We start from the raw sequence: 22,325 nt of genomic DNA, 5'->3' as shown, positions 1-22,325 counted from the left end.
GTGAGAGAGCAGGAGGCATGCCTTTGCCCCTAGCTGATGTTGACAAGTGTCCAGACGAGCAAACTCATGACCTGAAGCAGCAAAATGCAACCACTATTTCTATCAAAGCAGAACTTTGCAGAGCAATTAAGGGCCATGGGGATTTACAAGTGTTAAGAGACATAGGCCCTTGGACTGTGAGGTAGTTTTGTCCCTGTTTCCTGTTTTTTCCTGTGCAAAGAGAGGCACCATGTCTGCTGGTACATAGCTGGCAAACAGAAGCACTCTCAGAGTAGAAGTAGGAGCTCAGCCTGTATCATTCCCTTAACAGATCCATCACTTGCACATCGCTCTGTTGTGACTGAAATATCTTCTCGTTTGCATTCAAGATCAAGGAAATTATTGGATGCTATTTATTTATGAAGTACACATTGATGCACAAAAATGATCAATTCATTGGTTCATCCCTTTCAGGTCCAGAAGGGACATTCCAATTATCCAGTTTGATGTTCTACAATACATGCTAAGTGATTTGTGGAACAAATGCTTTAGTCTGATCAATCTCAATTATAATTTAGGAATTTAAAGTACCATTAGGATGTAACAGCCAGTCAAAGAAATGGATAGATTAATGGATGAGAAAGCTGGGCAGCTGTATGATATGCGTTTTGATAGAATCTGAACAGCATAAGGTTTATCACAGTAGATTAGATGACTGTAGGGCAGAGACTAAAAACCTTGACCCTGACTCCATGCCTTAGAACTAAAAATCATTCAGCAAGGCAAATGGATGTTCTACTGCTCAAGAAAGGCCTTCAAAGGCATAGAAAGGTATTTGAATAAGTGTGTCCTTCCCCTTTTAGTTCTACATCTCAGAGCAAGTGATAATTTATTTACTCACTCTATGCATTTGCTGTTCCTAGATGTATATACACATACTGGTATATGATTAGATGCTATAGAGGCAAAGCAAAAAACCCAGTTGCTACAAATAGTGCAAGTACAATTCTGATAACACCTCATTAACACTTCTGAATAGTACACACTATTATGCCAATAAAGTCAATCACTGTAAACAAAAACATAATTCCCCAATAACTGCCAAATTTTTGCCAGCATTTGCCCTAGCTAAGTCAGATTGCATTTACAGAAGCCTGTGGTAAAGCCATTTAAGGGTGGGGGGGATTGTTCATTTAAAAATTTAGCTGCAGAAATTAAACAAACTGAAATCTGAGCTGGTTATTTGAAATAAATCTCATTCCAGTTACTACCAATTGAAATTATTAACATTTCCCATCATACCTGGGCAACCAAGGCCATGCAGTTCAGTGTGCTGTGCCCTGTGAGATCTGCTTGAAGGCACTTGCTTTACCAGGTCATCAGAAGATTATATCCTGTCTGCCCTGAAGTCACCAGGTGACTTCCATGGGTAAGCATAGGCACTTAATATAATGCCAATTGAAAATAAATTTCAAAATGTAACGGTCAGAAAACCTGAGAGAAAAAAAATTTGGTTTCTTGTTTTATCCACCAAGTTTTAACATCTCTAGAAACTTAGGATTTGAAATGAACATTTTTACCATTGTCTAGCCTGATGAAGGTGTTCATTTTATTGGCTATACAAGGAGAACATGCTTACAGAGAAGAAATAAAACCAGTCATAACAAACTTTTTATTTTCCATTGAGCATATGGAATTGAAAATGGAAACTCAAATGTGCAGTCTGACACCTACATTATAAACCTGTGTGGGATTGTCGCTTTGGTAAACCACACCAGGGAGGCCAAACACATACATATATGTAGTGCGCATTGAGAAAAGAAGATAAATACCACAGTTGTGTCCACCTTAGTCTGGTGTTCACTCCAACAGAGTGAACACTCAGTTTAAAAAAAAGCCAAACAGGTCCACCGAGGCTGCTCTCAGCAAGACCTGGTAATAGCAGAGCTAGGCTGTAGCAACACTTTCTCAGACACATTCAGCACAAATCCCCAATCCCCCTCCACCTCGATGTGCCTGTCCTGGTCCCATCATAGAGATCCAGATCAGGCTATTCAAATGAGAAGTGGTTGTGACTCCATCATCTGCCCAGTAAAAGGGATGCTGTGTGATCAGCCATTGGCATTCACCCAGGAGTATAATTTCATGCCTCCACACGAGTCAGCCTGTGCTGCTTACAGGAGTATAGATAACTCTATCCAGATTATGTCTGTGAGTCATTGGATCTATCGTATCACTTACTGACATGTGGCAGCAAGAACTGTGCCTCTGCTCTAATTCCACTGTGACAGAACCCAGTATATAATCATAAATATTTTGGAGAAAAGTTTATCCCATTAATTAGCATAGTAGGAAAGTATTGATATGGTATAAAGACAAAGCAAGTACAATAAAATTGACACAAAAATAATTTAGAATTCCTATATAAAGGAAGGGTGTACATTTTCTTGACCAGACTGAATTTCTTTACCAGCTTGATGCTTAAAATTTGTTACAGATTATCTGGCAGGACAACTAAAGTAATATAATAGCATTGAATCGGAAGACTTTCATACAGATAGACAAACTGCCTATCTGCCAGTAACCTGCCTTCTTAGCCAGCAACTCAGGCCTGTCAATTCATCTGGGGCTGTACTAATCATTAAGTTGTAAGCATAGAAACAAAATTGGGAACTATGTAAAAGAAAATTTAAAGCAAATTTGAAGGATTTCCACTTTGCTGAAGGTTGCCAGTTATTATTTCCGAAACTCTGTCGTTACAGCTGAGATGTCCTGTAACTCTCCAAGATAATAAGAAAAGTCAGGAACTGACTTTCCATTCATCCCATTCAAACCTATAAAACAGAGCTATAAACAAAGGCCCTGAGTTCAAAACAAGAGCAAGTAAATAATGAGACACAATAATTTAAAATAGAGAGGTGAGAAAACAGTAACAGTCTGCACAGAGAAGTCCCTTGCAATGGTTCAAGAGGCCAAACCCATTTTGCAGTTCAATGACATCTAAACCACAGCGTCTAAGGCAGATGTACATGCATAAAATTTCTGGCAAGCTTGTCTATGGCTCAATTACATTGGGAAATTATAATCATTAATACTTATAAAATAGATTAGGATGAACACTAATTGCAGCACTCCATGAAACAAAGAAAGGTGAGGTTTCATCTCAAACACTACCAGCACAACAGAAGAAGAAAATTCTCTGTACTATACAGTACAATGCAATTTAATTCCACCATGTAATATCCATTTGCCATAAACATAGACGACAACTAAATTTTAGTTCCCTTGACTTTCAATCCCACAGTTTCTTAGTAAATAATACTGGATTTTAGATCATACTGGAAAAAAAATTTCCTCTTTGGAGAATTTTATCAGATAAATGCTTTGTGTAAGGTTCCTTGAACGTCCCCTGAAGATCAGATGTTGGACACCACCAGAGACATGATGGGAAACTAAATAGAGCACTTGTCTAATCCAGGATGGCCACTCTCATGCTTCTGTTAACATTATACTATGGTGATCCTGATGAGAGGTTTTTCCACAGAGGAAATGGTAACAAAAGGGGTGAATTCCTTCACTCTGTGTCAAGGAAGAATCCCACAGGAAGGATGCTTAAGGGAACTATGTGAAATCGTGAAATTCCTCTCATGAAATGCCCTCACATTCATCCCTTGTTGCTCCCCACACACTAAGCAGGGGGTCTGTTCCCAGAGCATAGGCTTCCTGAGAGAACATCCGAGGAGCAAAGACATCTGCTCACAGGTCTCCAGCTCTGTGCCCTGCCCGCTCCACCCTTGCTTCCAGGCACGGCATGGAAACAACGTCACCACATTGCCACAGCATCTTCAACCCACTGAAATCCTAGAAACTGCTTCCTTCTAGCCACTTCCACATCCTTCAGCTGCTCCAACAGCAAAGAGAAATTTGTTTCAAGGCCGTACCTCCCAAAGAAGGAATACAACTTAAAAAAGATTGCACAAGCACTTAGTGCATTGTACTAGTGAATGCTGGAAGAGCAGCCCCACCATCCAGAAAAGTCATGCCAAGAGAAATCAGTGTCAACCACATCACACTGGATTGTGTTCTCAATATGTTACAGGGGTGACTTTACATTGTGGATGTGTATTTTGATAATGAAAATCAACCAGGATTTGAGGGAAAAACAGAGAGAGTAAAATCACATCACCATGAACATGAACTTCTTGTTTCTGCATTAACACAAGACAAACAGAAGTCTGTGAAAGATGATTAATGAATCAGTTAACTATTTCACAAGCATCTATAATGGTCTTGAATACACAGATGCACCATGAGCTAAATCATCCTCTTCATCTTTAGACTGGCACACTTCCATTCACTAGGCCACAAAAAAACCCACCCCAAATACAAACATGACTTAATACAGAAGAAACAGTCATCCACACTCCCAGTCCAAGTTTCTTCATACATCTCAATGGCTCAAGACTTAAATTTCAGAAAAAAGTATCTCTAAAAAAATCTCTTTGCCCACACCCTTGGCGTTTCTCAATCTGTTACAACTTTGCTTAGTTCTACCATGAATTCATTCTGCTGGTCACAAGGGCATGATATTGTGCCACACTTGGTTTTGGAGAGAGTACTGGTGCCCATATTTTCACTTTTCCAACTCTTGCTTTCTACATAGTAACTGCCAGGATTTATCCAGTACTGATCTCTAACCATAGGGAAACTGAACTGAGTTTCTGCATCTCAACAGGAGAAAAATCCATGGGCACCTTCCTGACAATCACTGGACCAATTTCAGGATAGGCCATTCACAGCTGAGAATGCTTGGGAAAGGTGGTTTCTCAGTTGCAGGAGTATGTGCAGTAAGGATGCATCACATGGGCAAAGAGAGAAGAGCCTGGTTCTGTCCATGGGTAGAATTCATGCTCAAATGTACAGAGAAATGTTCCTCTACATTCTTACAAATATTGATAGAGAAAAAAAGAAGCAGGGGTGAGATCTAAAGACAAACCATGTCTTTGGAAGAAGCTGTTTGCTTCTTGAAGTCTCACACCAGTAGGAGAGATTTGCCTCCAAGGGCAGAGATTACTGTGACTGGCCATTCTGTAGTTCATGGCAAAGCTACTCTAGCAGCAGTCTTGCTTCCCATTCCCTCTGGGGCTACAGCAGGAAGTCTCAACCCTGACTTTGGGGGATTCAAAGGAGTAGTTTTGCTGATAAAGTCCCACCACAGCCCCACTGGACATAGACTTTGGAAATGCTGAACCTTAACCCCATCTGCTGAGCTTCTTCCTTTCCCAATCTCAATCAGACATGAAAACTAGCAAGCTGATAAACACTGTGTTTGAAGTTTCCAAACCACATTAAAGTCTAAGGACTCATCAACTGTCCTGAAAATCTGGACAATTTCCTTTTGTCCTATACACCCACACAACGTGAAGGGCTATGGGCTTCAGTCTTCAAAGCATCTGACGAAAAATAGGCTCAGCTTGTTTGTTATTGTTCAGATGTAAGAAAACCCCCAACACCACCAAAAAACCTCTCAAACCTCCCCAGTGGCAAATTTTTAGGGGTTTAAAAGTATTGTGTGTTTCTGGATATGAAGATCTTTACTAGGGCAGAGGTGAAGTCCTGACTTCCTCTAGCATAAACTGTAAATCTAGAAGATGTCAGCCTAGCCCAAAGGAATTGCTCCAGATTTACACTATCTGTAAAAGAATGAAATCTAACTTTGTGTAGAGCGTACGAGTAAAACACCTGCTTAGTAAAACATCAGTAAATGGTGTGATTTTCTTTAGCAATGTCAGAAAGTTTGATACCCCATGTATACATTTTTTTAAACACCTGTGTTATATAGTAATGTTTAACTCTTCTGCATTATGTGAATTTAGTTTGGAATTTTTGGGGGAGCCCAGTTTCCACAAAGGTCCAGAAGAAGTGGGAAAGCCAGATTTTCTGGACTTCATTAACATTTTCAGCCCTAATCCCTAATTAGACCACTCTGTATAGTTGTTTCAGCAAGTACTCAAATCAAATTGAAACCTTAACTTATGAACTTGCATCTGAACAGTGCTTTCAGAGAAGTCAGGTTAGTTACTGCAAGAAACTACCCTCAGCACTGATTAGATTTGACCTGGAATTTCTTCCTTCATTTTTTCCAACTGACCATGAAATTGAAAAGTCCACTGGGGATTTTGATGTTCTAGTTCCCACTGAAATAACTGTGATTCATATAGTGCTGTTCACTGATAATAGAGTCTATCTACCTTCGAGTTGATGGATAGAGTTTCATTAAAAACACTGCAAATGGGAAGTGCTGGACAGCCTGAGTAAGAATTGTAGGTAAAAAGGCACTGAAGGAGGATTAAATGGGAAGAAAAGCATAGAGAGGTGTATGATACAAAACATTCCACCACTTCACCAATAACTTTGAAACTCTCTGTGCAAATGCAAATATGGAGAGTTTTGCCAGTGATCCAGAAGAAGCATGATCAACCTATCTGGGATGTCCAAACAAAGCTGCACAAGAACAGTTTTCTTTAAAAGAAAAAAAAATCAAAATCAATGAGTTTGAAAAAGTCTAAATTCTGATTTTAGGCACAATCTCTTGTACATTGGAGGCATATGAATTTCCAGCTAAAGAGCTTAAGGGCACTCAGATAAACTACAGAGAAGCATCCTTCCAGCGCCTACAGCACCTGAGCCAACCCTGGGATGTACGTCCCCAGCACCCAGAGCACCAGGTTGTCCCTTAAGCAAGTCAAGCTTTTCCCACTGGAACTGGTTCAAGGTGCACACATCCCTGACAGTCCCTGGAACAGCAATGCGAACCAGGGTCTCTTACAGCCCCTGGCTCATAGTGTCCACCTTCTCCCTGGGCAGTGGTTTTTGCCATGATCTGCACAATGGAAAACCTTTCCAACAGGAAAGAGGAAGCCAGTCCCCAGCATAGCTGGTCACTGCAGGAGCCCATGTGGGAGCAGGACACCGAAGTTCAAACTCAAGCTGTGAAGGAAGCCTGGCAAGGATCTGAACCCACATTTCCTGTATCCAGGGTGGGTGTCCCATGCCTGTGCCTATTTCATCCTGGGTATAAGAACCTCCTTGGCGGAGACAAATAATGTGGGGAAATTAGCACTTTCCTGGGGAAAAGAAAGAAAAAAAAATAAAAGAAGAATACCTATATATCTGTATCAAAGTTGATGAATCAGCACTTCCCGAGCAGGAAAACGTCTCGTCGGAGCGGCCCCGCTAGCTCTCCTCCCGGGCAGCCTCGGGAGACGGCTGCCGCCGGCGGGCAGCACGGGCACCGCCCGCGCCGGGACCGCTCCCGCGGGCTCAGCGGTGCGGAGCAGTCCGAGCCCCCAGCCACTTTTGCGGGACAGCGCGGCGGGTCGGGCGAACGCGCTGCTAACCGCGGGAACGCCTGCCTCGACGGCTGTCCCGCGAGCAGCCAGCCCCTTTATGCCGTGTGCCGTGCCCCGCGGGAGCCCGCCGACCTGCTCTGCGGGGCACCCCCACAGGCCCCCACGCACCCCTACTCCCAGATGACCAGCCACGCAACGCTGGGACGAACTGCCCACCACGGCGTACCGTCCCATTGGGGCCGGCTCCTCACTCAAAGTAAAATAAAACTCAATTAAGAACAGCAAATCTGCACTGATCCGTCCTGGCACACACAGCATTGCGGGATGCAGGCGCCGGAAAGCAGCTCCATCGCACTCTCCAGAAAGACCAACGCCAGGTATCCCGCGGCCAGCCCCTCAGGCAACCTCAGCGATGCTCTGCCGACCTGTCCGGCGGGCGGCAGCAGGACCTGGAATTTTGCGAAGAAAACGGGCACCTTTTCCGCTTCACGGGCAGAACCGGGATACTTCGAAACAAAGTGCGGGGGAAAGAAGCCTGCTCTGCAGCCAAGACATGCTTTCTTTCCGTGATGCAGCGGTTCGGACATCTCCCGGTCATGTATGGCTGTCCCCCGCGCCCGGGAGAGGCTTTCCTCTCCACCACCGCCGCCTTGCCCGGAGGAGAAGAGGCACCGAGGCTCCGCAACGCCGGACCCCCGAGGCTCTGCTCCGGGGGCACGCCACAGGAATCTGGAGGATAACAACCGCTCGGGATGCGGCGTTTCGCTCCCTGAAATGCGGAGATCGCTTCCCCGGCCCTGCCCAGAGGAGAGGGACGGAGGGGAGGCAGGTGCCCCCCCGGTTCCAGCCGACAAGCGGGGCGCAGCGGGGCCGGACAGGGGCGCAGGAGGCTCCGCCAAGGAGGCACATCGCTGGGAGCCCGTCTCGGAGAGCTCGGCATACAACGGGGGCTGACTGGGGCAGCGGGTCCCGGCAGACCCTTACCTGAGAGCAGGAGGGCGGCTCCCAGCAGCACGATCCCTGAGCACAGCTGGTGGGGCATGGTCCTGCCCGCGGGAGCGCAGGTTTTTATCCCTGCCGACGGCGGCGAGGCAGGGGCAGATGTGCCGGCTGGCCTCCGACGGGCTCTCCTCGGTCCCGGGCGCTTCCCGCGGTGGCGGAGATAACGGCGCAGCGCGGCGCGGAATCCGCATCCAGTAGCCCCCGAGCCCCAGCCGCCCGCCCTGCCCCGACCCGACCTACGGAAAGGGAGCGTCCGCTGCGGGCCGCCCTGCCAGCTTCACCTCCCGCGGGCACGAATTACTCGCCAGCTCCAGCCCCGCTGATTTATAACTTCTCCACCCCTCGCCGAGCACCCCTCCGCCCCCTCCGCCCACATCCTCCGCCGGGAGCACGCCCTCCGCGGGATGCGTCCTCTGCCCGCTTGCACGCCCGCCCGTCGGCGGGCACGGGGTCGCTCCCCCGCGGGTCTCCCTCTCCTGGCCGCTCCCGGCCCCCACGGATCCCGGCCGTGCCCTCCCGCCGGAGCATTACTGCCGAGGCAGGCAGCGGGAATCGCCGCCCGCACGTCGCCGGGTCCCCCCGTGGAGGGCGCGCAACGCACTTGCGATTCCCAGACCAGACGCTGAGCAGTGGGGTCCCAATCCCGCAGGGCCCCTCTCCGGCTCCGCAGGAAGCCCCTGGCAGCGCCGCGTCCCGTCACCGGCTGCTGGGCCGGGGCCATACAGTCGTTCTCCGGCTGCCGGGCACGATGCTCTGAGCGCCCAAAAGCGCCGTGTGTGCCCCGGAGACTCGGGACTCCTCTCCCCGCCTTCCGGGAGGAGGGGAAGCGGCGGGGCAGACCGCCCTGTGCGGCGCCTGGCCTGGACCAGCACGGGTCCCCAACCAGCAGCACTGAGCGCTGAGAGCAGGGAAGCCGGGAAGGGGCAGCACTGGCTAAGGATGCTTCTTCAGGAGTCTGCCCTGCCAGCGCTGCTGCTGGCCTTTACTGACCCTATAACATCCGGGGCTATCTTGGAAATATATTTCTCCCCCCTATGTGCATACCTCGAGTTTCCCACACGCGTTTTATTTTGTGAAAGATCAGCAGAGAGCCTGTGACAGCAAAACACAAGCTCCATCTTTCCTTTTTCCCTGTGTTGCTGGAAAAAGGTTATTGGATAGGTCAAGTCTTCAGTTTGATCCAGTATGGCCCTTCCTATATTTTTATGCTATGAAATAAGTGGCAAGCATGTCTGCATGGGTGTGATGGCAGGTAAATGTGATCATCCCCATTTTACAGAGAAGGAAATGGAGGCACATAGAGAGGTTAGGCAGCTAGTCCAAGGTCATAGGAAGCTGGTGACAGGAGACACAAATAGAACTTGGACCTCCTGTGTCCCAGCAAACCATCCTGTGCAGATGAAAACTGTTTAGCTTTAAAGTTTAAAGTTTGTGAGAATATTTCCTGCACGCATCTCTCCGACTCCTATTCATAAGTGACACCCTAAACTATGAATTTAAGTCTGCATTTTCCAATCTTCCTGCCCCCAGCTGAGACCTTGAAAATAAAATAGCTATGGATACCTTCCCTCCCATCTGCTCACACCATGGAGGGAAGAACCCAAAGGGTTTTTTCCCGAAGAGGATGACTCACATGAAATCACCTCCTCCAGTGGAGAGGACAGCAGCTGGGAAAACAGCCAGAGAGGACAGACCAAGTAGAACTAGGACACTGGGCTTCCTGACAGCTCAGACCCCCTAGGAGCAAGGGCTCCCCATGGAAGGAGCTAGGGAACTATTTGTGCCTGTCTTTGGCCAACCCAGTGTTGAGTACGTGCTGAGTCTGAGATGATGCAGGCCCCATCACAAGCTCAGCAGCCATGCCACACCAGTTCCTCCCCACCCTCTTCACACCACCTACATCACAGCTGCATTCAGTCATGGCCCTCCAAAGACCACATTTCTTTGGCAAGACATAGCTCCTTCCTTCTCCAACAGATGTCATCAGCTCCTAATCTACTCAAGTCTCTGAGGACCAGGGAGGGCAAACCTAAAGATCTGCTCCTAACACCTCATCACTCTTCTATATGCTAAAGTCAAGGAGAGATGAGATGTAGAGCTTGTAGACTAAAAAGACCCCAATAGTGAGATACAGGGAAGGAAGAAGCAGTAGAAATTCCCATAAAGCAAAATGAAGGTACAGTAGGAAACCTGTGCCTGGAACTGGATGAAACAGTCTAAAAACCTAGATTAAAGCATCTGGAGGGCTGCATGGAACATACGAAGTATTATTATTTATGTATCACCATGCAACTTGCAACACCCAGTAGGGTGCAAACCAGCTTTGAAGAGTAGTTTAGGTATTAAGGCTGAACAAACACTAAGGAAAGAGTCAAAGACTTGTCCCAGGAAAAAGTCTATCCTGCAGGCAATGTGATCTCTTCCTACCAGAATCTTAGGCCTTGGTCTGATGCTAAGTGGCACATGTAAGGACAACTTTTATCCTTGGAATTCAACTGTCATTCACTAAGACAAACGGCTCTGGTGCAAGCACAGCTCACAGTGGAGCAGGGGATCATAGAGAACAGGGCAAGTTCCCAGAGGCAGGGGAACCCCAGGAGAGCCACATGGAGCTGGCAGCTTGCACAAGAGCAGCTGACTCAGCATGAGCCAGAGCCCAAAGTGACAGCAGCTGCCCCCACTCTAATGAGTGCCTCCTAATGAGAGGAGCCCTTGGGGAGCACTAGTATGAATCTGGAGATGCCCCAGTCTACTGGAAGCTGGTAAACATTGTCCTAGTTTTCAAGAAGGGCAAGAAGGATGACCCATCCGAGAAGGTCTGTTAGGTTCCACTGAAGAGCAGCACCACAGAAAAGGTCGATGGCGAGTTGAATATGTCAGCAGTGTGACTCGTATCAGTGTTCCCTGGCAGCCAGGACGACCAACTGTATCCTGGGTGTGCATCAGGCACAGCATTGCCAGCCCATCGAGGGAGAGGATTCTCCCACTCTGCTCTGTAATAATGTGGCCTCATCTTGAGTATTGTGTGCAGCTTTGAGTGCCTCAATATAAGGACATCAGAATTATTACAGTGTCCAGAGGAGGGTGACCAAGATGGTGAATGACTTCAAGGGCAAGACTTAGGAGTAGCAGCTGAGGTCACTTGGTTTGTTCAGCCTAGAAAAGAGGAAACGTAGGGAAGACCTCATAGTATACTACAGCTTCTTTACAAGGTGAAGTGAAGGGGCAGGACCTGATCCCTTCTCTTTGGTGACAAGTAATAGGACCCGTGGGAGCAGCATGAAAGTGTGTCAGGGAAGGTTTAGGTTGGATATTAGGAAAAGATTCTTCACCCAGAGGGTGGCTGGGCACTGGAACAGGCTCCCCAAGGAAGTGGTCACAGCGTCAAGCTTGACAGAGTTCAAGAAATGTTTGAACAGTGCTTTCAGGCACATACTGTGACTCTTGGGGATGGTCCTGTGCAGGGCCATGAGTTGGACTCCATGATTCTTGGTTCCCTTCCAACTCAGTATATTCTGATTCTATGAATAATGGATACATAACAGTTGTTATGTTCCCTTCGGCTCTTAAATGTGGGAATTTTCCTTTTTCTAGCATTTGTTAAAAAGACTATTGCTAAATACTAGAAAGAAAGTCAACCAAATGTAGCAGATGAGAGTAAGCCCTCTTTGAAACTTATCAGGCAAACATTCTTGCTGCAAGGCCGATCATCTGCTCAATCTCTAGCACTACAGAAGCTGCAAAAGAGAGAAGAGAAATGGCCTTCGTAGTAGAAAACATTTGGTTTTAATGTTCACTTGCAGCCCAGCAGTACCTTGTATTGCTGAATTTTACTCTGCTCTGAAGGAAGACACGTTCTACCAAGGCTTTTGCTTGAACAACCCACACATTTGACACTAAGATCATCAAATTGTCAGGCAGCAAAAGCACCAACTCTCCAATACGCCTCCCTTACCCCTCCCTGGCCAACAAGGCTCATTGGAACAACACAGAAAAAGAGCAATAGGAAATACGATGAAAAGGCAAGTAATCAAGGCATTCTGATCCTGGGTTTGCCTTGAGCAGCCCACAACCATGCTGCAAAAAACCACAGATATGACCCTAAGCACACAGGACTTTTTGTAGCTGACCACTCAACCAGGGCATTGCCTCTTGTCTGCTCTCTGACTCTTGCATGTCTGGCTTCAAGAGTTAGATGCAGTTGCAACTCCTTTCAATCTGGATAGGACTTAGTCAAATCACTGGGACACATCCTAAGGTTATGGTTTCTATTCCCCAATGGAAATAGAACCCTTGGAGTTCTTGAGTTAGGAATCACATAGACAGTTCCTGTGGACCTGGCAAAAATAAAGAGTCCGGAAAATCCCACTTATGCCAGCAGCTGAGACCCTCCCAACCTGACCTGACTCTTTCTAGTCATGAAAAAAAATTTTTTATTTGCACCAGTGCTCAAAATAGCTCCTTGTGGCACTGGTTCCAATGTTCAGAGCATTACACAAAAGGCCACCACCAGCACCTGCAACAGCAGGTGCCTGCCCATGAAAGACTGCATGAGTCAGATTTACAGCTGGGGAACCTCTTGTTATCTGTTGATCCCTGTACTCACACCAGAGAGGTAGACACCTCATGGGATCAGACTAGACTGTCTTTGAGACAGTCCCAAGCTCTAGATGTCAGGAGAGAAGAAAGGTGTCAAAGCGCAGCAGACTGGATCTTCCTCTGTAGATCTACAGAATCTGCATCTGCCAAGTGACTTCATTTAAGATGACTGGGTGCTCCCAGGATCGAAAATGTAATCAAAGCAATATTTCAGTTGATCACCTGAAAACATTACAATTTTTGCAGAGCCAGTGGGAAAGGTTCCAATGCTCCCTGTCTACCAGTGGAAGCCTTCTCTGTCCCCATAGGCCTTTATCAGTTCCACTGGCACAACTACTTCTGGGACTCAAAACTGTTTCTGGGGCTCAGTGTAAAACAGTTTGGTGAAATAATCCAGGATGTAACTTGCCTGCTTTCTATGGAGGATCACTTATAAGCTGTATTTTACTGATATAGCTTACAGCACACCCACACAATAGGAGACCCAGTGAACTGTAAGAACTGGAAGACTATTGGAGCTTTCTATACTGATCTAGCTACTGGGGAGACTGTAACCTGGAGCAAGATGTGAGGTGACATGGAGTGGGTCTCCTCTACCTAAGGCCTTCCTTCGACTCTCTTTTCCTCTCTCCTCTCAATGAGGTGTTTACAATTGCCATTATTTTGACATCCTCTGGCAGGAATAGAGTCTAAGAAGCACACTATCAGATAAATCCCATTTACCTTCATCATTATAAGTCTAACTGCTACCATTATTTAGATTTGCCCATTACACTGAAAGTCGCATGTAAACTGAAGTAAAGTTCCCTGGTTTTCCCTACTTTTCTCCAGGAAGAAAAAGACAAGATCTTTTCTCTGTACTGCAGTATTTACTACTTATACCTGCCCACCAGGTACATATATAAGTAAATGTATGCAGAGACATAAAATACAGCTGTGATTGCGCTTTCCCCCAGCAAGGCTGAGCTTTACCTTGTATTATGTAGACTCTTGACTCTGTACCTGGTCACTGTTTGTGGCAATGACACCCAAAAGCCGCTGCAAAGAACTAGGTCTTGGAGGACAACCTCACATCACTGTTGCCTGTTCTTCACTGAAGGGTATGACAGCTCAGAGCAGTGCTTGTGTCATCTGTCATCCAAATTTCCCACCTGCATCAAACCTAGGTCCATTTCTGAGTGGCAAAGCAGGCAGATGTCTAACCATAGCAAGAAAGTAGAGGCAACAGGAGCACCTGATTTGCCGCTGCTCATTTTTGATTATAAATAGTCAACTGGCATAAGCAGTTAATCAGATTACCTGGTATTTTATTGGGAAGTTTGGCAGCTAATGAAGAAGAGCTCTTGCAGTACTTGGGCCTGTAAAGTACCCCCTGCCAGGACTTGCAGTGGCTGAGTTAAGGAGCTCAGCCTTAACAGTACTGTACCTTGACAGTACAAGGTCACTGCCTTCACTGGTAGCTGATACGGACAAAGCTAGGGTAGTCCCTTGGGATCCTTCCTCTCCCTTGGGATCTGCTTTTAAATGAAGCTGTAACACTGGTCCTTGCTTATGCTGCATCACAGTTCACAGCCAATGTATCTGTACCTGGTCTTGCACCACCCTTGTGGCCTTGCTAGGCGATCACCAGGCAGTGTCTGACCCCGACTACTGTGTCTGGACCTGATCCTGACCCAAACTTGCTGATTCACATTCTGGCTCCTTGCTGGTGTGGTAACTGCTCTCACCTGCCTTTTTACTGCCCTTGTCTCACTTGGGAATCAGTTGGCCCTCACTGGTCCCTGGCACATCCAACATGATTTTGGCTCTGCTGACATCTCCTCTTCCTGCCGGACCATACAGTAGAACACCAATGACTTCATCCCCTTTACTAAGAGCAAAATCTATTACAATACGCGTTTTCTTTCAAAATACTACACAAGTGGTTTTATATGTGCATTCAGCAACATTTTACTGAACAGAAAAGAAAAAAGAGTGGAACAAGAATTTTCTGTCCCTGAAAAACACAAGTACAATAGAAAAATGCTAGTAAGCATTTCCACTGTATGCTGGACCCCACTCTCATGCACACACACCTGTATCAATATGGGAATGACCTACTTTAAGCATAGCTGGGTTAGTGTGGTGGTGACATAGTACTCTTGGCTTAATCTCCCAGGCATCTCAAATCCAGTTCCCAACCATTTTTTCTTCTCTTTATCTGGAAGGATATATATCTTTGTCTTGGAGGATATACTTTCCTGGAGCTACAAGTACATGAATGTACCAGGATAAGTGTTTAGAAAGAGGCAAGACCACATGAAAGAATAGAATACATCTCCTCCCTGTGGAATTGGGCTGAAGTCACTGCATTTCAGTGGGAAAGACAATCAGAAGGTCAGCAAAAGAACCACAAACCCAAACCAAACCATGTCAAAAAGGGAAAACTACCCAAGAAAATACTGGGCCATGAGAAGAAAACGAGCCTTACAATGAAGAGCTCTTTTCCTCTTACGACCCCAAACACTAGCTCCCAGAGGCTTAGTGTTTCCCTCACCATAACACAAACCAGGCCTCCAGGCTGGGAGCCCACGCATCTGCTGCTCACGGAGAAGCTGGTAACTCAGTGATGTGCACAAATGCCTATGTCCTGATTGTTTTGGAACACATCAGATACAAAATGTGAACAAAAGCAAACACTTATCTGACCACAGAAATTATGTTCACAGGAGTGCCTTGGGAGCTGTACTGGGAAATGTGGGATACATACTGTGCTGCCAAACCCTGCAGCACCAGAGTAATATGTATGGTTACACCACATGTGCCCCAAATAGAAGGGTTGGTGTAGTCTCTGCCCCATATGCTGGTTCACTTACACAACTGCAAGTAGAGCCACTTCAGGAGAGGATTCAGGGCACAAGTTTGAAGCTCTGGGTCCAGGGCTAAATGGGGCTAAATCAGTATTAATGTAAGTCTGCTTCCATCTACTACAGGTGGAAAGAAAGAAGGCCCACTACAACGTTTGCCCAGAACCTCACATAGCTGTCTCCAGCCACAGTGTTTGCCCAAGACCATGTCAGACCTATCTCCAGCTCCATCTGCAAGTAGCAAGGATGATGTTGTACAGAGGAAGACTAAGGAGAGCTGCGCTGGTCCAGGGGCAATAAAAGAGCTTCCTCCAAAATGCACTAGAATTGTCTTTTCTTTCATTCTCCAGCCACGACTGAGATTTTCAAGACAACAGTTTTAAGATAGTTCTTTTACACAGAACACTTCATTGAAAATAAGCAAAAGTGAAGTATGAAAGTGTTAAAAAAAATTAAACTAGCAGACAGGAATAAAGGATTGTTTTGCTTCTAGTTCCATGAGATACGCATGGTGGGCGGTCATTACTTTAGTTGATGCAACAGTGTCATTTCCACACTGTGAAATAAGTATCTTTGCTTCCTTTGGTGCAAGAAAACCATAACTGGCAGACCAGCACAATGGGGGAGGCAGAAAAGGGTTGCCTGCTGACTTGGCAAGCCTCTGACTTGCCCATCTGGTGCTTACAAATCCTGTCTGGGAATACTGTCTTGTCACTAGGTCCAGCACACAGAATACAGCACAGGTCTAGGAGGGAGAATGGTCTGTGCATAAACTAACCTCACAAGTACCACGAGCTGCTGACACAGTTCAAGTGTGTCCTTGCCTTGCAAAGCTACCAGCTCATCTCCTGAAGCTGATATTTAGGTTGGTTTTGGCAAAAAGGGAAAGACAAGAAGAGCCACCAGAAGATTTTAGTGACAGGAGTTCTCTTGAGATCCTCAGAGACTTCTCCTCAGTCCCGGTAATGGGCAGAGTGAAGTTGAAGAAACCAGAACTGGGCTGCGGTCACTGAATCCAAACCTACATTTGCCTGAGCACCACAAGGCAATAAAGACCAAAGCATCATTTGATGAACAATTGTGGAATGTATGTTATACTTTTGACACACGCAGTCTTTTTGCAGTAAAATTTGCCACAAGGGTCTATGCAGGGCTAACTGTCTTTTTTAATCCTGTAATCTCTCCTGAGGAGAGCTTGATAAGAAAGACATTTTTATATTTTATTAACAAGTGTGTTCCTTTCCTGGGACAACCACTGTGCAAGGGCTAACATCCTTAGAGGAAACGGGTTAAAAGTTATTTTGTGGAATTGGACTTTACAGGTAGCATGAGCTGTGAAGGGGTAGAGCTCTCCGTTCGGTTTTTTTTAACTTTCACAGCTAGAAACAGGCGTTACCACTCGTAGAACAGGAGACGCCTTGGCTCGCCGTGCCACCTTCAGCCCTCGGCAGACGGAGGGACAGCGGCACTGCCGGGGCAGTCCCCGCCGCGGCGGGCGGAGCGGGGGCGGTGGGACGGGGCGCGCTCCCACCGCGGGCAGCGGAGCCGCGCTCGGGTCTCTCCCTGCGCAGGGGAGGATGCGGAGAGGAGGCTGCTGCCGCTTCCCTTCCCGAGAGCCAGCGAGCCGAATTTCCCGGGGTGTGTACGGTCAGCAATAAAAAGAGAAACGCACGGTCCAAGTTAATTTTCCACCCCCGAAAGGAAATGCTGCTTCCTGTATTATGCAAGGCTGGTGCCAACGACACTGACACAGGAGTCTATTGTCCTTTTCACAAAGCCGTGGTGGTGAAGGACGCCTGAGTAAATAGTCCTTTTGCAACAGCAAGGAGCTTTTGATCTTGGGGGGGCGGGGGGGGGGGGGGGTGGCAGTGGGGGATGGAGAGAAAAGCGGGTGTGGGCTGGGGGCTGGGAGGGATGCGGCGGCAGAGAGGAGTACCGAGGTGTTCCTTGCCGTACCTCAAGCCCCGCTCAGGAGGCCAGGATGCGCAAAAGTCTCTGCAAATGTCTTTGTCATGAAAAGAGATCACACAGCTTCGGCCTCTCTTCCAGTGTGTGCAAACTAGAAGGAAGACAGCAGGGATTAGTAGCGTCGTCCTCCTCCCACCTCCCCCCACTCCTCCCTGAGTCTCTAGTCTACTGTAGATGACTTACAAAGCCTCCATCACCGAGAAAGAGCTATGTCTCCCCCGTCGGTGCTGGGGTTGCCCCGGCTCGCCGCCGCCGGCTGGGCCTCGGGGACACGGCTGCCCGGCGGTCCCGGCCCTTCCAGGTGGGAGCCTCCCGTTACCGGCGCCCGCGGAGCCGAGGACTGCCACCCTGCACGGCTCCAGGGGGCCTAGATGTCCTGAATTCCCTCCGCCGACGGGCGGGCTGCCCAGGAGCTCCCTCTCTGCACGGACCAGGACACAGGGTACACGGTGCTCGAGCCAGCTGCAAGTCCCCGGAGTTTCTTAGCAGGAAAAGATAAATAACATCTGAAGAAGACCCGCAGAGTTTCCAAAAGCAGTTTGGGAGACATGCTTTCCTGTCACAGGCTTTAAAAATATCATGCCTTTCTTTCCCTTAAATAGGTAATGAAGGCTGAAAACATTTTATTCCTACTTTAGAAGGATTATGTCAGTCTAAAGAAGGGGTACATAGATACTTTTGGATATACAGATTCATTCAATGTTGCTGATATCTTGTTAAATAATTCTTAAAGGGTTAATAATTCCTTAGGAGAGGTTTTAAAGGAACAATTCTTATTCTTAAAATAGTTCTTATAAACTTTCTTATTAGCTCTTATTAAAGGCGAGTTCCTGCCTTTCTTAATGGCATACAAAACCCATTTCCAAGGGAAGTCTACGTCCAGCAAGAGCAGCAGGGTCAGGTTCTTGCTTTGACTGTTTTCTGGCATCAGACTGCCTGCAGGATGGAATCGCTTTGGCCGATTAATGACTGGCGGTGGCTCATTATGAGAAAATGCAAATCATTTTCTTTAAATGTGCCTGCTTGCAATCAAAAAGAAAACCTAATGTTCCTCTTCACACATGTAGATAGGTTGACTTACAGGAATTTTGGGGAAAGAGGATATGAGGAACCTTCAAGAATGATTTAGAATCTTTTCCATATAAAAATAGAATGGGATTTTTTCCCATGTCTAAGAGCAAGGTTCTTTTAAAAAATCCTAAATTTGGGGCATTTTTTCATGTCTTTTTTGCTGTGGAAAAAACCAGAACAAAAATCCCAAGTAAAACAGACCATCCGGGTTTCCAGTTACTTGCAAGGTGCTCTCTGCTGAGTACATCTGGTTGTAAAAGGTGCTGAATGTCACCAGTGGCATTGCAACCTTATAGTTGTATCCACACACGCCCTTGCCCCTCTCCACAGAAACACAGGTTTGAGTGGGCACTTTGAAGTACCGTGCCCGACACCGGTCCGTGGTCTTCAGCTCCCTTCTAACTTCAGATAGAATAATTTTTAACGCTGTCAGCATGCTAGGTCTTCAGGCTCCTTCCAGATTTTCTGTAGAGGCCAGATGTGCTACAGGCAGCAAAAGCTGCGCTTTTTCTGCCGGTGATACTGCCTGCCCTTCCCCCAGCCCTTAGATGTGGGCAATTCAAGTTTATCTCCCACCGACTCTGCCATAGACTTCTGTTATCTGGAAAAAGCCCCAGAGGCAGAAATCCTTAAAGGCATTGAAGTGCCTAGCTCCCATCAGAATGAGGGATGTAGTTGTCTAAATACCGCTGATAATCTACAAAGTTGCTCACGATTTGTATAGCAGAGATCACGTAAGTACCCACAGTCTGACACAGGCAAAACGTTAAAGTTTCCTTTATTATTGCTACTGCTGTCATTCTCTCTCTATATATACATCTGTATACTAAAACATCCGAGTTGGGAGTTAGGAGTTCACTGGGAGAAGAAGCACAAGGAGAAAAAACTTTCTGCTTATGAGATTTCACAGCCAAGGAACAGCTGAGAAACAGTAAGTACGTCTGACACCGAAGTGGGAACAACGGGGAGGTTGTCATGAGCACAACAGCGTGTTCACTACAGCAGCCGCCTTCTGCTTTCAAGGGTTTCTCAGGCCTGACAACAGTAGTAAATTTGTAATGTTACAAGTATGTTTCTCCTGCCCCTCTGATGACCGCTAGTCTCTGGTTATCAGGCGATCCCCACTGGAACATCTATCACTAAGCCACAGGAAAACAAGGTAGCCCAGCTTCTTGGGCCTCTGTTGGGAACCAGTTGGAAATGAGAGGGATCCCTTCCTTGCATCCACCTATGTCTGTGCGTGTAGGATCTCCTCATGGCAAAACACAAAGTATGCTTGTGATTTCAGAAGCTTGGGAAATGCTTGTCATCTGCTTCACACTGGATTCAGCCAGCAATGAAGTTAAGATGTCCATCATTTTGGTGAGATGGATGAGACCTATTAAGAGAGGAAATAGGCACAGCCCTAAGGGATAGGATATACCAAATGAACACCTAAAAATAAACACTTTGTTTTTCCTGTTCCATTAAAGCTATTGTTGAAGTTGCCACAGAAATATTTCATAATTGCAAAACAAAAAAACAACCAAGAGGTAAACTCCCTTTTACCTGTAGTTTCTGAGAACAGTACAAACTTTTTAAAACTTGCAGTGTGTTTGAAATAATCAGTGCATCCTGATGGAGGCAAATTTGTAGCTGTTCATCATTAATACAACCCCCCCCAAAAAAAAGTCACAGTTAGTAACAGATCTCAAACACCTTAAAATATGATTCAGCTGAAGGTGTCAGTTTAACTACTTTGTGAAGGAGTTCATGTGAGAATAAAAGGATATGTCCAATTTCACACAGCATGAGTGACAGGGCCAGAAACTATGCTCCCTGGGTCAAGTCATAAAAACCAGACCCTCTGCAGACAAACACATTACTCAAACCCTTACACTATGGAACAGGCTCCAGTGTTAGAAATGCACCACATGCGACCAGAGGAATTACGGAAACCTATTTTCCTATGTAGCATGAAGTTCCTGTGTTTGAGAAACCATGGGCTCTGCTCAATGCCTTTCCCATGGCACTTAAATGCCCTAGCCTGCTCAGGGACACACTGGTGATTAATAAGGCCTTGAGTTCACACTAAAGCCTTTCCCTTAATTGCTTCTCATATGGGTTCTGTCTACTCTACCTAGCCCCTATTTTCATGATGAAAACTGTAGCAATACAATTACCTTTAAAGCCTATTCCTTTGTATCAGTTTTAATTCATATTGGCCAACAGATTCGAAAGGGAGGATGAACAACTTTGTTGAGGTAGGAACCATGTAGATATACACATTGCTCATACAGCTCTCACTTCTTTAAAACAGAATTCTAATTGCTTTTATTATTTGCTGTCACAGAATCTTACTCCCCTGCTTCAGAGAATTTCTTCCAATTTCCAGCCTACGTTAATTCCTGCTGAGATTACATTTTCTCAGTTTTATCCTGACTTTGTCTTTCAAGCTTAAATACTATCTTAAATATTATCTGTTCACTATCTATCTTCCTTGATAAATACTTTCATCAGATAGAGAATCAACTTTATTTTTACTATATTCACCTCTTCTCACAGGACAGAAATGCCTTAAGAGACATTCCCTTCACCTATCCCAGTCTTAACTCAGTTTTGTTGAGTGTGCAAAACCACCACACATTTTCATGGCAGTTTCACACTGATGGGTCATGGCCATTCTGAGATTCTGAATATATCTTCCATTTTTCTTTCCCTTTGTCATTGCCAATGTATGGTTGCCAAACTTATAGTGAATATTTTTGAGGCATTTACTCAGAACACAAGTCAATGAGCTTTTTTGCTTCCTGTTTCCGTGAAGTTATGAGTTTGACTCACAGGTTTTTGTAAGTTATTTTAAGCATTATGTACAAAAAAATTAAATTTTGAAAGTTGGTTTTATTGGGGATTTTCTGCTCTCTCATACATATATATATATACAAATTTGTAATGTGAGACTTGCAATTATGGGAAATGAAAATTAATTCTGGTTCATCTTGCTGAGGAAAGAGATGAGTGCTGCCTGCAGAAAAGAAGAGCAGAATAATGTAAGATAAACTAAAGCAAAACACGCTGCTATTCCAGGAGATAAACCTCTAAAAATGAAAGTGAAATAGTTTTCAACCACCAAAATTACCTACTGTTTCAGAAGACAGCTGAATAACCGAAACAATAAGCAAGGTGCTTGCAAAAATCCAATCTATTAAAAAACAAATAGGAGGATCTGAAAGGGAGTGCTTTGTTTTTTGCTTCACAGGAAATGTGCCTGTTTGCATTTCTGTCTGTCCTCCAAGGTAAGGATCCTGAAGCTATTTCAAAAAAGCAACAGATGAACATCTGCAATATTTTGGAAATGAGAAACATCATCCTTTCTGAACCAGACTACTTGGTGACCACATGTATCAAGGGCATGAAAAGTTTTTGCCATCTATGATATGAAATATTTCTTCCTTTAGCCCTGCTGAGGAGATAAATCTTTTAAGTAGACACTTCTTCATGTTCCTTCAGCAACCCCATCATTTTGACC

At 45.9% G+C, this 22,325-nt stretch overlaps 1 protein-coding gene across 2 annotated transcripts in view; it reads right to left on the bottom strand.

Annotated features, from left to right (window-relative positions):
• FLT1 (fms related receptor tyrosine kinase 1) overlaps positions 1 to 8,665 on the bottom strand; it is a 110,961-nt gene extending 102,296 nt beyond the window's left edge. Inside the window, exon 1 of one of the 2 annotated variants that reach the window (XM_051779012.1) lies at positions 8,316 to 8,665. In XM_051779012.1, the coding sequence (XP_051634972.1) occupies positions 8,316 to 8,373 (58 nt within the window). In that variant the 5' untranslated portion in view covers positions 8,374 to 8,665. The remainder of the gene's footprint in view (positions 1 to 8,315) is intronic. The other variant, XM_051779013.1, reaches the window with a different exon arrangement.
• Positions 8,666 to 22,325: the final 13,660 nt, after the last annotated feature.

The sequence above is a fragment of the Manacus candei genome, unplaced genomic scaffold, assembly GCF_025592945.1.
Source record: "Manacus candei isolate 608988 ecotype Guabito, Panama unplaced genomic scaffold, ASM2559294v1 h1tg000014l, whole genome shotgun sequence".
Lineage (NCBI taxonomy): Eukaryota > Metazoa > Chordata > Aves > Passeriformes > Pipridae > Manacus > Manacus candei.
This window is presented reverse-complemented; position numbering and strand designations above follow the sequence as displayed.